We start from the raw sequence: 14,516 nt of genomic DNA on the forward strand, positions 1-14,516 counted from the left end.
CAGTGTCCAGGAGCCTGTTGCCTGAAGCAGTGTGCAGGAGCTATATTGTACTGAACTTGAATATTTTTACTTTTCTACTTTTTTATGTGCTTCAATCTATTACACTATAGCAAAACATGCCATCTCCCTTACTTGTGTGCAGTTCTCTCTGTCACCAGAAGAGAGTGGCAGTTTGCCACTAACACAGCGGTTTCAACCTCTAATCTGACAGTGATTTCAGTGCATCATAATATTGCTCTTATCTCTCTAGACGAAGTTTGAAACTGCTAAACCTGTTGTTTCTCAGTCTATGCAGGAGGCAAAAGCCCTTTGTAGTAAATGTGTCTCTGACACATACAGTATGTTGGTTTCTGTTGAGACTTCAACACTTAGAAGAGAGGTTTCTTAGCCAGCAGGTACATTTTCGGTTTCTGTATAAATAGAAACTTAGGGTCGGCAGGGGGAGTTGGTTTCGCTTTGTCATATTTATTTTCCATTTTTTGTATCCTTTAAGTCATCTTCTGTAATGCCAAATGTTATAGTTATCAACAGTATAATCGTGTTTTAGGAGATGTACAACTGTTTGCTTAATTTATCCCTAAAACTTATTACAATGTATTGTCCTAATAATTTTGTCTGGGACTCTTATTCTTTCCTCGGGGGGATACATAAGTAGCCTATTATAGCAAAATATTAATCAAACCTTCAATCATGAGCCCTAGAGTTTCATTCATCAATGGAAACGCATTTTGTTACCCGTAGCAGTGATGTTCCTCCGCAATATACAGTAAATACGGACGATATTTGCACCCCACTCTCGCTGTGTAATTCTCGTTTAGACTCTGGCCACTCAGGAAACTTTCCTTAAGGGTAAAGATTTTAAAAGTAAACAATCGTGTTAACGGGCTTCAGACAGTCTAACAAAATCAGACAACATCGGTTTAACGGACAAAATGTGAAATCAGAAATACCAGACATGCCTCGCAGTGGAGCTGGGCGAATTGCTTATCAGCAATGAGTGTTGTTTGCGTTTCAGCGAATTTTATACAATATATTCACGACACGTTAAATAAAAAGCTTGTATATTTATGATAAAAAGCCCAGGAAAAAAACACTGACTAGCTTGGTTGGGTGACTTGCGTGACTAAACTCCGACTGTAGAAGAGAAGTTACGCAAACACAGCGACTCACTGCAGGAAAAAAAAAAAGTTTTGTTCCCTCTTTGTACAAAACGTATTAGTCCGCAGTAGAGAAAGGAGGGATAACGGCTTTGTGTAGTGTTTGTTGTTTTTTTTATTTCATCAAAGTTTGATGATAGTTCCTTGTCTGTTCAATAATAGCGTCTAGAGCTCGCCCCTGTAAGGACATTCAGAGTGAACTGTACGACTGGTGGACCGCCTCTTAAAAGATTCGGGAGAACTAAAGTCGGATTTGTTTTCTCGACGCGAAGTTAGGGAAAGTAAGGTAGTTTTTTATACAAGCTGTAATTTTCTATGCGGGACTCAACTGAGCTTCAGAACTCAGACGCGCTGGAGACCCCTGTGCTTTCTTTCGTTTTGCTCTGAAGTGTTGGGCTGTTCGTAAAAACCAGGGGCGTTGCTGTGTGACTTGTCTGTCTATAATAATAATAATAATAATAATAATAATAATAATAATAATAATAATAATAATTGCTTACACTTATATAGCGCTTTTCTGGACACTCCACTCAAACTATAAAGTTATCAAACTCTAAAGTTATCACTGTTGCATGAAAAGGTGCCGCTTTTGGAAATCTGTGGACTAACAAAGAGAAAATTTGGATTAAAAACAAGTTCTGTCGAGGTAAGTCTCTTTTAACTGCAGAGGTCCGCTTTGTAGGAGGAATTTTGTAAGCGAGAGAATGCCGTGAGCAGTCGTGGTTGAAGCCAAGCAGGAGCAGAGCTGCGTTTTATCTTTCTTGTTATTTTTTTTTCTTGAGCCACTGTTCCTGACGTTTCAGAGCTTCCTGGTAATGATGAGCCCAGAACTTTTTAAAAGTTATTTGTAGCTTGGTAAGGGTTAAATCTTATTCTTTGGAAAGGACAGGTTGAATAGGCCACAGACAGACAAATGCTGCATTTCAAAACCTTATTTGTTTTGTCGAATCTACAGCAGTTCTCTCACAGCTGTTAAAAGCACCTCCTACTACACTCCCGTTGTATCGGAGATGTATCTGGGCACCAGACTTTAGGTACAGGAAGGAAGTCTGTGGGCTCTTTCGCACTAGAGAGAAACCTCCTTTAGGCCACAACTCTCGGCTTTAATCTGTTATCTGCAGCACAGAAAACAATCCACTTATTCACCCTTTTTTACCGCAGTCCACAGCATTTGAAGTCTGTTCCTGCAGCATGGAGAGCCTCTTTGTGGTCACTGGTGCTTGTGCAGCGACAGTAGCTCCACACTTTGACTGCAGTTACCTTTCATCTTAAAGGATTATTGTTTAAGATTAATCATTAATAATACATTAGCGCATCCCCTGTGAGCATCACATCGTTTCGATATGATTGGCAACACTCCATAGGAAGAGTTCATGATGGGTTCTTGATGGCCTCATTGAATAAATTATTGGCTTTAATGGGCATTGATTTACCGCTGTCTCCAGTTGTTCTTTAGCTTTGGGGGAGTCTTTGTTCTCTACAGAACCTGCAGGAGTGTCTCTCTGAAGATCAGGAGAGACTATAACACTAGAGTACAGGGCACTGTTGAATGGGCTTACAGTACTGTTAATCATATCTAACAAGTGAGAGCATGCCACAGCCCACACTGCTTCCTGTTTCTTGTACTGTATGTCCTTCTCAGCTTTGGGCCATTGAAGGTTGCTCCACTAAATAGTAAATTGCAACAACTCTGTAATCTGTGTTGTGCGTTTTGTACAGGCTGAATAAATATCAGATACCTACACACTTCCTAATACCATGATTCTTCATTACCAGTTGTCATTTCCCCATTTCCCCATTCAGTGACAAAGACTCCAGCTAACTGCACAGTAAAACATCTACTGAATAGAAAAGGAACACAGATAACAGTTTTATATCAGTACACAGCTGAATAAATGTCTGCCCTGTCTCGGGCAGGGGGATTTCAACAAGTACTTTATACATAGGGAGACAAGAAAGTCAAACAATAAGATGTAAGGGGGCACCCGGATTTGAACCAGGGACCTCTTGATCTGCAGTCAAATGCTCTACCCCTGAGCTATACCCCCACACTCCTGGGCTTGTGTTTCTCTGCAGGCAGAGCAAGATGTTCAAAAAACTGACCAAGGACATTGTGAATGAACTGGACCCTCATGGCCACCTGCACCCAGTCCAGAGTCTGTACGACTCTCATAAGTTTGAGCTGCTGACTGTGGTGAAGAAGCACGTGGAAACCAGGTTACTGCTCTGGAGTGTCAACCGATTTGTTCCAACAGGGATAAAGCTGGATTGTTTGCTTGCTCATGGAGACACTGTGGATATAGGTGAGAATCGGCATATTGGTTCCATTTTAGAAATATGATGAATGAATAACCCAAGACATGCATTTATTTTTATCAAAGACATGATGCTAATAATCTACCTTGGAGGGCCTGGTTTCTGCTAAGAAGGTTACAAGTTCCGGGGTGTGTGCAAGGGTATGTGTTGGGAATGTCCATCCAGGTTTGGAGTGAATAACCTTGTTTGTCCACCTGTGTGCCTGCCACCCTCTCTCACTCTGTCTTTTCCCATCAGGAAAGACAACAAACAAACTTGGTTCAGTGAAGGCAAAGCAAGAGGACGCTGTTGAAGTGAGAGGTCCTGTAATAGGTTCTGTGGTGGATGGAGAGGCGGGGGTGACAGTGGTCAGCCGCAGCTCTGCAGGTTCCACTGCCATGGAGGTGGAAGCGGTCAACATTAATGACCTTCACATGAAGCTAGAGGAGAGGTGAGGAGGACTGGGGACTGGGGGGGCGGGGCTTCAGAAACAGGAAGGAAGAGGGGAGAGAGAGGAAGTGTGGCCACATTGCTTGATGTCTCACTGCGGTCAGCCTGGTGCTCCCTGCACATGTCCAAGCACTGCTGTGAGCTGTATCAGTGAAGAGTCTCCTTGTACAGCAGGAAGCAAGTGGAATCAAGGAAAAGTCACTTTTATTATCTGGTGTCTTCTACTGGCGCTCCACTGGAACACCTCCCAACTGCATTGCACATGTTAATGTTACTGTTACCCTGTTGTGTTATTTGCATTTTGTACACTGGTCTTTTCTCTTTCAGGGCTTTGTTTCCCTTTCAACTGTGGCACATGTGGTAAAAATAAGTGACTAAATAAAATGATTAACAAAGGGTACTCATGTGCTGCACTGCTCTTTGACAGAAAATTCAACCACAACCACTGGCTGATGAAAAAGCTGAAGAACCAGAAGGTGTCAGGACTGTATGTGGTATCGGAGATCCTCAGAGCCAAGACCGCAATAGACCTGCTGCAGAACCTATATGGAGATGCCACCTTAAGTTTCTGTATCAGCAACTTATTCACGGTACCACTAACTGGACCTCCACCGCAGTAACAGCAGTAACACATCTGTTTCTAGTCTGTAACATCTGTAATAACTAGCCACCTGTAAATTGATCTGACCTCTGAACTTCGTATGTTTGATAAATAATTCTACTTAAGTGTGATTTTGTAACTGGGCTGTTAATGAAAGATGTATTATCCCGGTATAATAGTTCCTTCCTTTCCTTCTCTGGTGAGTTATATCACAGATGTGCAGTGTTTTAAAGCACTATGCCTTTAAAGTCACAGTGTGCACTGGTCTTAATGACTTAACTGGAACAATTATTTGCTATGTCACTGTGTTATATTCCAGACACCTACTGTCTAGAGTTTTAATTTGAAGCTTACTGCAACACCTGTGTCACCCTCCAAAACCAGTGTAGCAGACACTTACCCCAGAGTGGATGGTGGACCCTGGGGAACTATTTTACAGAATTCCCTCCGCCTTGTGGGTCTCTCATTTCAGATTGGTGGAAAAGTGAAAGGGGAGCGTGAGAAGGAGCTGAAGGTGGAGGCAGGGAGTGCGCTGGCGTTCAGGCTTTTGGAGATCAAGGTGGACGACGATGGACTTCTCAGTGAGTGTCTTGTCAACTCCTTCTGGGTGCTTTGGCCAGCTTCTCAATCATGCTGGGCCAGGAGCCACGCCACCTTCTGTAAATTACCCACCACAGACAGGGCCTGGCCGTCTTGAAGCTTCCATTCCATGCAGTGTCTTTTACTGCTGACCCTTAGTTTTGTATGTGATTTTCACCAGCATGGGCGCTAGTAAATGTAGGGCTCTAGTCTATGGTGTCCAGTCCTGGCCCTGTAAGGTCAGTGTACCTGCAGGCTTTATACCTAGACCAGGTTTTCAAGGTTTCTTTAGAGCAGCTGCATCTATACAATTGAAAGAAGCTGCTAAATTGAACCCATTCGTTCCTCGAGCATCAGCTAGTATTGCTCGTAAAGAGCTTAGTTGGAATGAAAACAGCAAACACGTTGACCCTCCAGGACCAGGATTGGACAAGTTGGGTGTAGTTCAGGGGAACGGTTTGGACTTGCAATGGAAAAGAAAGGACTGAAAAAGACAGATTTGCCTCCTTATGCTCTGGCGCAGAGAGCAGAGCATGGTTCCTTGTGCAGAGATGAGCAGCTAACTGTGTTTGCTGATGTTGCTGGAGAGCTGTGGACAGACAGATGTCCAGCAGCTCTAGGATGGTCAGTTCTGTGGCTGAGCTCTTTTCCCATGTCATATCTTGCAGGTGATCTTGAGGAAGAAAAGAAAAGCAGAAGTTTCTTCTTCTCTGATGGTACAGTACATCCTTCCTTACTTACAGTCAGAATCAATGGTTTGCATTGGAATAAGGCTGTGTGACGCTTAGGACTGTCTCAGGAAAAGTTGGAAGGCTTGGGATTAGACAACTGCCCCGGTCTTGGCTCTCAGTACAATGGCAACTCCTTCAAGCTCCCAGGTACCTTCTGATGACCTGCAGCGATTCGAACCCGGGCTCTAAGTACACACGGCTCCACTCCCTAGACAGCACATCACTCTGCCACACCGGAAGTCTGGGTCCCTCTGTCACAGCAGCCCAGTTTTACACCGTGTAGATTTCAGAGAGGGGATGACGTCACCCCAATAACTGTGTGCCTTATTGCACCTGCGTGCTTGCAGTCCTCCTGCAACTGGCATAAATCCCTCCTATGAGGAGCTGTGCCATGTGTAACATGTAAAAAGACAAATAGCTCATCTGTGTCTGCATCAAGGTGGAGGAAACTGTACCCTATATGGCACAGGAGTCATTGCTGTGATCAGGAATGCAGAAAGATTTCAAATTGGGTGGGTATAAAATAAATCAAAATGTGTTTCTCTCTTGATTAGGAATTGGTTAGGAAAACACTTAAAGTGTTTTTTTCCTGTTCATCTTGTAGGAGTGTCATGTATTGCAGATGATGCCAAGGGTAAGTGCTAAAAAGCATAATATGTCCAATCCTATTTCTCCATTATTAACATATTTAGCAGGTTAAACCTTCTGTAGTGTCTGACTTCTGTATTTGTCTTTCAGATTTCCCGGCAATGAAACGCAAAGTTGAGAAGGAGTTCCAGGAATTCAAGAACCTGGATAGTAGCTCCAGAGAACACATCTGGAAACACCTGTCCCAGACGTTGACATCTGGCCAGGCCCTGTCCACCCTGGATAGCATAGTAAGGGGGATTTGGGGAATGCACTGTCTATCTGAGAGCAACAACACACAAGACCCAGACCCAGGCCCACTCGAGCAAGGAGTGACTGTGTGTCACATGCTGTTGCTCCAGTGTATCTGCTATGTCTCATTTCAGCCTGGCAGACTGCCCTGCTTGTTAGATGGCACCACCAGCTGAAATCTTCCTGTCCACCTTGCAAGACCAAAAAAGAGTTTAATGCTGCCAAGCTACTCACTACAGACCACGTGCTTGCCTTTTTGATGTGCTCAGTCCACTTCATTCATTACAATGTTATTGATGCCCTAAAATGTTAATGGCAAATTTCAGCGACAGCTAGAAGCATACAGTAGCTGACCCATTTACCTGGCCAGGAAAGATGATGTCAGTGAAATACAGCGAATGCTTAAGTTCCAACCTTAACCACTGATCACCACCAAGCTTGAAAGGTACAGGGCTGAAAAAGCGACCTGTGATTTAACCAGCCAAGGAAAACCAGTCAGTATCTACAAACTACCAATAAAAGGATCTGGTCTGTTGGTGCTGTACCCCCAGCGAGGCAAGGGGATTGTTTGTAGGGCGTGAAAGAGACCTGGTCATCTCTGTGAACAAGAACGTGGAGAGGTGACAAAAGTGGAACACAGAGGGCTACTGAAGCAGACAGTAAAATTGCTTTAAAGCCACATTAGGAAGAAACTGCAGTCTTATTCTGACACGCAAAACCAACTGTGGGATGTGAAAACGTAATGGGAAAAAGAGATGCACTTCTGAGAGTCGGCTGTGCACAATGGCAGCAGTGAAGCAGTATGTATATCTGTGCATTTGTGGGATTGCAGATGGAGGAGAGGGAGGTGTGTGCAGGCGATCTGTCTGCTCTGGAGGCTGTACCTGGGGAGGTCAGGTCCTCGGTAAACGAGCTGCTGAGCATGGTGGGACTTGACGCCTGTGATCCCAACGAGCTGTGCTCTCCCCTCGGGCTCCTGGTCAGTGCTTTCAACGGTGAGCATGGTTTCCACTGCACTTTGTTCACGGTGCTGTGACAGTGAGGATTGCTGCCTCGCGTTTCCAGAGCCTTCAGCTTGATTCTGGCCTCGGGCATCTGTCTGTGTGGAGTTTGCATGTTTCCCCCATATTTTACAGGCTCAAGTAAAAGTTAGGTCCAGTATAATATGCAAAATAAAATGATAATTTTTCTAGCACATGTATATACAGTGTAGGATTTGATTGAAGAGTCAGGAGCTATTATGTTCAGCTTTGGCAGCTGTGCTGGTCGCTTTTACTGTAAGGACTTACAGAACCTGGTCTGCGTTCAGCCATTCGGAGACGGGGGTGACAGCAGGACTCTGGCAGGGGTTCCAGAGCGCAGGGACTCACTGGGCGCTTGTGTGTTGCAGAGCTGGAAGGCTTCACTGCGGATCTGATCTGTGACCTGACCAGCGAGGCCCGCAAGGAGCAGCTGAAGCTGGTGAGCAAACACTGAGAGGGGCTGAAGGGAACTGGGAGGAACTGGGGGGACTGGGAGGGGCTGACAGGGACTGAAGGAGACATAGGAGACTCTGCAATTGTCAGGCATTGCCCTTGGTAATGTCTCTGTGAGTCTGCAAAAAACACTAATTAAATCCTGCAAATACAGCACGTGTGTAAAAGAAATTGCAATATTTATATACAGCTAATTACATGTAAATTTTGTCTGTTTTCTCCTGTCTGGTGGCTGAAATATCTTTTGAAATTCTTAGAAACGCCGATCACACTGTCATAACAATTCCTCATGTAGACAGAGCATTGAGCAAGTAAACCGGTTCTCTGCATGCAGTGCTCATCTCTAGCAAGGCAAGGTGACCAGGCCCTGGTGTCTCTGCAGGTGCAGTGGCTCGTGGAGCAGGTGTACAGTGGCTCCAGCCTGCCATCGGGCTGGTCTGAGCAGTTTTCCCAGGACAGCCTGCGCTTGGCCAAACAGGTGCTGGGGTCCTGCGGGCTGTGCTTGGACGAAGGGAGACTGCACCCCAGTCTGGGGTCCCCCTCGAACCCCGATGTCGCCCTCCTCTCCTTCTACATCGCCTTGCAAGGCCTGGAGAGCCTGCTGGAGCAGTAACCCCCCTCTCAGAGGCCCAGACACTCAGTGAGCACAAACACACTCTGGTAACACACTGAGGCTGTCCAGTTATAGCCTGTATCCAAGCCGCTTTTCATCAGTGTCCAGGAGCCTGTTGCCTGAAGCAGTGTGCAGGAGCTATATTGTACTGAACTTGAATATTTTTACTTTTCTACTTTTTTATGTGCTTCAATCTATTACACTATAGCAAAACATGCCATCTCCCTTACTTGTGTGCAGTTCTCTCTGTCACCAGAAGAGAGTGGCAGTTTGCCACTTACACAGCGGTTTCAACCTCTAATCTGATAGTGGTTTCAGTGCATCATAATATTGCTCTTATCTCTCTAGACGAAGTTTGAAACTGCTAAATGTGGTTTCTTGCAAAGCTTGTTGTTCTGTGGTTTCTGCAGGAGTCAAAGACCTTTTTATTAAACAATAAGTGGGGTACACCTGCATATTCCTACAGGTTGTGATTCGAGAGGCAGCCCGAAGGTAACTCTGCACGCATACTCGGACTCACTGCTGAAGTACATTCTCTGTCCAGAGGCAATGACATATGAGATCATTCGTGCTGGCTTCTCATGTCTGGACTTCATTTTATGATTTTACACAACATGCAAAAATCTCAGCTCCCTCTCATCTTTGCATGGGTTGGCTTTGGCACAACATTTAAAAGGCCTTTAGTGTAGCTCTCACTGCACAATCCTTTGACAAAACAGGTGCAGTCGTATGTAACAGTCTTACTTTACTCACAACCTACGTCAGATTTTTTTCTTTTCATTTGGCATGGATAGATATCCAAAGTCCAGTGTTAAGTCAACTAGAAGTTCAAGGAAAAAACAAAACATTCCATCTGTAAGTGTTCTCTCTCTCACTCAGCGCTCTGTGCTCCATTTAGCCAGTTTTAGAAAAGCACCAGTAAATTTTTAATAATTCTGCAGCAGGATCAGAGGTTTCTGCGGCAAATGGTTTCTGAAGTACCAAACTCCTTAACAGCAGAGATTGCAATGCTTGAGACCTTTAAGTTTTGCAATGGTAGCAGAGTGTTCCTGGCCCTCTGTAGTGTGAACTTCGGTAATTGTGCTCCTGAGAATTTGAACTTCCGCTGCAAAACAGCACCTCTGCTCTGCTGCAGAAGGTGTTACTCGACTTCCTTATAAGCAGGGTCAGGTCACGCCCTGGATGAGACACCAGTCTGTATATCAAGAGCAGGCCCGCCTCTGTGCTTCAGCAGCATGGCTGTCTTCTCAGGCTCACCAGCTTGCAGAGGGAGGGCCCAAACTATATCAAAGTCTTAAGTTTTCTGTTGTCTAAGCTCAGGTTTGGGCATTAAATCTGAGAGAGGAAGTTAGTCTTTTTTGAAGGGTGTGAGCCGTCGTGCTGGAGTATCTGAGCCTGGTGCCCCCAGCCTTCAGATCTCTACCTCCAGGAGACAAAGCTTCCCACTTAACTTCCTCATTAGTGGATCTTTTGAACATGACTGTTTTGAACATGTGTTTTTGGAATGTCTCAGACATTCTGTGTATTTCGATCATTAAAAAGTTTACTTGCAAACAAAAAGCCTTTTTTAAATTCCATCTCTGCTTGCTGGACTATCCAGGCGACGCTGCTGGTTTCAGCCAGCAGGTGGCAGCGAAGCCCCTGTGTGGACATTGATGTGAACTGACAGTACGCGACTATAAATAGGAGCTGGGGGTCGGCAGGGAATATCGGTCCGCTTCTCTGTCTGAACCTTGTGCTAGTTTTCCTGTGTTTGAATTTGTCATTTATGCATCTCGTGCAAGATTTTATGATCCGATTTTCCAGCTGATGGTAATCTGTAAGGTTTTTTTTTAAATTGATGCTGAACATGAGAACTTTTCTTGGAAAGACTTTTCTCTTGTCCTTTTCTTCCTTCTTCTCCACCCTCCATCTCTTCTCTCTCTCCAGGGCTATCCCATCGTCTTCTCTCCCTCCCTCATCTCTCTTTTCTTCCCTTTTCCCTCCTGCTTTGTGTGCGGCGTGCTCTGTCTGGCTTTGAGGAGGAGCGGGAGAAGGTTTGTCCTCTGTGTTTAAAAATGGATCTTGTCCAGGAGTCTCAGCTCCACTGCATTCCACTTCCTTGACTAATGCCATTTAAATTCCCTCTTCTCCCGAGTGCCTGGGTGCCGTTATAGATGAGATCCCTGGTCTTAAAGCTCTCCCAGGGCCCTCATTCAGGGAATTTACTGTGTGAAATATTCATGGGCTCATACGAGGAGAGCCGTAATGACATGATGCTGTGCCTGTAAATGCTCGTTAAGGTGCAGATGTGATGGAGAAAATCGAGATCTAAGGGCTTTCTTCCTAGGATTTATGTCTCATAAGTGTCGCGATGTTGATGAGTTTCGCTGAGAATGGAGTTATTTACTGCTAATCGCTAAGGTGACAGTGAGCAGGGAGCTGCTGGGGTGGGGTGGGGGAAATGTGACGAGTTACAGAACAAACAGCCAAAAATAGTGCAGGATCAGCTGCTGGGTTCAGGGAAAAAATCAGAGGACCCAGAAGGAGACATCACGGGCAATGAGAAACACAGCCCTGTTCCAGCCATGGGGCTCTGAAATTGGCAGTAAATGGACAGTTTGTTGGAGTGCAGTAAAATACAGGGCTGTTTACAGAAGTTGGCAGCACGAGAGGCTTTTCTCCAGTTTTGCCTCGGAGTGGACTGGGCAAGATTGCCCTCAGACCTTCCCTGAAGCCTGAAGCTGCCTGGACAAGGGGGACTCAGTTTCACCACTGTGAGAAAGGGGCTGTTCAGACTGCCTGCCTTCCCTCTGTCCCTGATTAAGGGGCAGACACCCTTGATCTTCTGGAGGACTATTTTTATGCTTGTGTCACACACATAGTACTGTAGCCTAACCTTCAGCTGAAAGAGAAGAGACTTCTGCTTAAAATTTTCAGAGCTTCCCTATTGAACAGACCCTCAGTGAGAGATCTCGCCTCTGAGCTGATTCCTGCTAACCTAAGTTCTGTAGCACAGCAGCCTCGTATTAACATATCAGTTCACCGGGTCCAAAACATGTCCTTCTGGTCACATGTGTGTTGCTGTAGCTCCCTATGAGCATGAATGGAGGGCGAGTAATAGAGTCTGAATCCAAGGACAGAAATGAAGCAATGCACCAGCTGTAGCCTTGAAAATGCCAAGGCCTTTTTCAGGTTACATTTTATACAGTCCATATTTATACTCGGAAGGAAAAATACAAAGGCTTGCTTTCCAGAATGTTATTTCTTGAAAAGTTAGATCCTGCAAATGAAAAATGAGATTTCTTCACATATACAGTAAAGGAATCGGAAGCAAAATCAAAATCTGAATCAATGCTATAATTGGGAAAAGTTGCAAAATAAGACTGAAATTCTTCCTGCCAGTGGAGATGAGCTCTGGAGAAAAAAACAACGCTTTTTTCATCTTTTGAAATGAATTTTTATAAGGGTCGTTTAAAATGCTGTTTTTACTGAGAGCTGATACCAGACAGATCTTTTTTACATGTGCCAAAATGTTTCCACCTCCTGTCCTGGATCCCACCAGAGACAGCTGCATATTGACAGGCAGCCTGATGCCTCGGTGTCCTTAATTGAATGTGAAGCATTGGGGCTTTTTTTTCCTGGAGTGATGAGGCATGATGAGCTGGTGAGCCAGCTGTAACGGACATGGTGTGACTTTCAGAAAAGCGCTGGAAAGGGCTGCCTGTGTCCCTCAAAGCCCACTGAGGATCTTGTCCCGGAGCTGACAGCACTGCGCGAGTCCCCTGAGAGAAACACGCAGCCCGGCCCATCACCAAATCGGTTGCACTTAACGTCAAACATGATGCAGCTGTGTTTATGTAATAGCAGTGTGCTGGTCAGTGCTGCTGCCTGACAACTCTGGGGTCCTGGGTCCGATTCTGCACTGGGGCACATTCTGTGTGGAGATTGCATGTGAAGCCCCCCCCGATTTGGGTTTTCTTTCATCTTCCAAAGGCACCATTAATTGGTGCATCTAAAATTGTCCACGTGTGCTCGTGTCGCTATGTGCCCTGTGATGGTCAGGCTTGCCATGCAGAGTGGAGTGTAGGCCCACATTGTCCCCCTGCGATGAGGGCACACAGTGGGAGGCAGGATGCCCTCCTCTTGAAGTCTAGAACAGGGGTGGGCAGTCCTGGTCCTGCAGGCCCAGGTCTCTTCAAGCAGCAGCCCCTAAAGACCTGGAAGAAGGTATCGTATTGGTCCCAGGAATTCAGTACTGAGCTGATTGAGCTTGTTAAGAGCTGCGAATGAAGACCTGCAGGCACACTGACCCAGCAGGACCCGGATTGCTCACCCCTAGTGTTCAAGAACACAGGCCATGCCTGGTGTATGTGCTGCTCAGCAGCGGGTTACCCTTGCAGTCCATGCAGTGCGTGTGATCAGGGGGTCACCTTGAGGACTAGGGACATCATCAACAAGGGGGATCCAAATCTTAAAATAATAATTTACAAAAATAGTAATTTTGATGACAAGGCATCAGGTGTACACGCACCTGTACGCTGAGAATTGTTTGGGTGGAAGGTGGTTTATAGGTCCTGTTATCTATCTTATAGAAGGGTTGGTGATCAGGAGTGGAAATAGGAGCTGTAGCATTCGGAGGGTGTCTGTATTTCAGAGCCCCGGACTGAGGGTGTTGCCCGATGCCCTGGCCCGTCAGTGGTGTGTGGGTGAGTGTTTCAGCGGGGGTGCCGCTGGTAATGTCAGTTCTGCTGCCAGGACTCTTGCTGCGTATCGAACGGTTCAGATCTTGCAGTTTCCCCAAAAAAATAAAAAAAAAAGACTGCAGTGGGAATAAAGGAGAACTGTGGGTATTCGGTGATGCTTGTTTGGCCAGAGATTACTTACAGTACATTAATCAAGTTAATAAAACAAAGAAATAATGTACTGTGCAATGCACAAAACTAAATGTGTTATATTTATTATATTAATTTCTTATGGTGAGCTGGACGCGGGATCTGTTTGAAATTTTGATTGATGTTGATGTTTAATTGAGGTCAGTGAATTCTGTGGGCCTACACAAAGAAAAGCAAGCACCTCGAAAGCAAGTGCGATGGGGTTTACGGGTTTAGGATTTATGTTGGCGTATCGAGTTCTCGTTCTCTTGCTCGTTCTCTCCCCTTCCTCACCCTTCCTGTATCTCGTTTTCCGGGCATTCCCCTCGCAGTTTCCTGGCTTGAGTCGGAGGTGGAAGCCAATGTTGTTTTTCCACTTGACAAGTCACATCATTTTATTGTGGGGGGGGTCACATTTTTCATGGGTCAAACCACTGCGGAGGGAAAGTGTGGGGGAGGGCGGGGTGAGCAGAGAAAAAAGGTCAGGTTAAGGACTCAACCAACTAGAAAAAATAAAAAGAATCTTTAAGGCCATTTAGTTCCTACAAAACGTGGTTCTCTGTGGTTCTGCCTGTGTCTGTGATTTTCTTTCTTTTAATGGGGCAGCAGAAAATGTTGGAATTAGAATTAACTGTTTGAAATTCCCTTATTCACGGTTCTAGAATGGTCCAGGTCTGGAAAAAGCCATATCTTGTGCTCTGGAGTTGCCCAGGGATGGCAGAAAAGGCATGATGACTTATTCTTATTAATTAAGCAACTGATGGATACAATGAAGCCATTCAGCGCTCAGCTGGACTGAAAAAGGAACTCTCCAAGCTGTCCAGTATCAGGGCTGGATCCCCTTGGTCCTGACTAAGCCCTAGGGACTCCTGGGGTTCGAGCT

At 45.4% G+C, this 14,516-nt stretch overlaps 1 protein-coding gene and 1 non-coding gene across 5 annotated transcripts; one reads left to right on the forward strand and one right to left on the reverse strand.

Annotated features, from left to right (window-relative positions):
- The first annotated feature begins 255 nt into the window (after nt 1-255).
- LOC148638723 (gasdermin-A3-like) lies at nt 256-10,144 on the forward strand. Of its 4 annotated transcripts, none has more exons than XM_088623261.1 (11): nt 256-395; nt 3,234-3,460; nt 3,711-3,903; nt 4,330-4,492; nt 4,976-5,084; nt 5,751-5,798; nt 6,418-6,447; nt 6,552-6,691; nt 7,525-7,687; nt 8,083-8,153; nt 8,550-10,144. In XM_088623261.1, the coding sequence occupies exons 2-11, from the start codon at nt 3,244-3,246 to the stop codon at nt 8,778-8,780; spliced, it is 1,365 nt and encodes a 454-aa protein (XP_088479387.1). In that variant the 5' UTR covers nt 256-395; nt 3,234-3,243; the 3' UTR covers nt 8,781-10,144. The 4 variants fall into 4 exon arrangements, with proteins under 4 accessions (XP_088479387.1, XP_088479385.1, XP_088479388.1 ...); XM_088623259.1 differs by lacking the exon at nt 256-395 and adding an exon at nt 1,209-1,803; XM_088623262.1 differs by lacking the exon at nt 256-395 and adding an exon at nt 1,209-1,803 and having other exon boundaries at nt 6,421-6,447.
- Nucleotides 3,134-3,205, reverse strand: trnac-gca (transfer RNA cysteine (anticodon GCA)). The gene has a single exon. It is a non-coding gene; the product is annotated as a tRNA-Cys (tRNA).
- Nucleotides 10,145-14,516: the final 4,372 nt, after the last annotated feature.

The sequence above is a fragment of the Lepisosteus platostomus genome, chromosome 28 (assembly GCF_059453375.1).
Source record: "Lepisosteus platostomus isolate fLepPlt1 chromosome 28, fLepPlt1.hap1, whole genome shotgun sequence".
NCBI classification, from domain to species: domain Eukaryota; kingdom Metazoa; phylum Chordata; class Actinopteri; order Semionotiformes; family Lepisosteidae; genus Lepisosteus; species Lepisosteus platostomus.

Coding starts and splice junctions, on each gene's coding strand:
- LOC148638723 (XM_088623261.1), top strand. CDS start 3,244: ATGTTCAAAAAACTGACCAAGGACATTGTGAATGAACTGGACCCTCAT. Junction 6,448..6,551: donor TATTGCAGATGATGCCAAGG/GTAAGTGCTAAA, acceptor TTTGTCTTTCAG/ATTTCCCGGCAATGAAACGC. Junction 8,154..8,549: donor GCAAGGAGCAGCTGAAGCTG/GTGAGCAAACAC, acceptor GTGTCTCTGCAG/GTGCAGTGGCTCGTGGAGCA.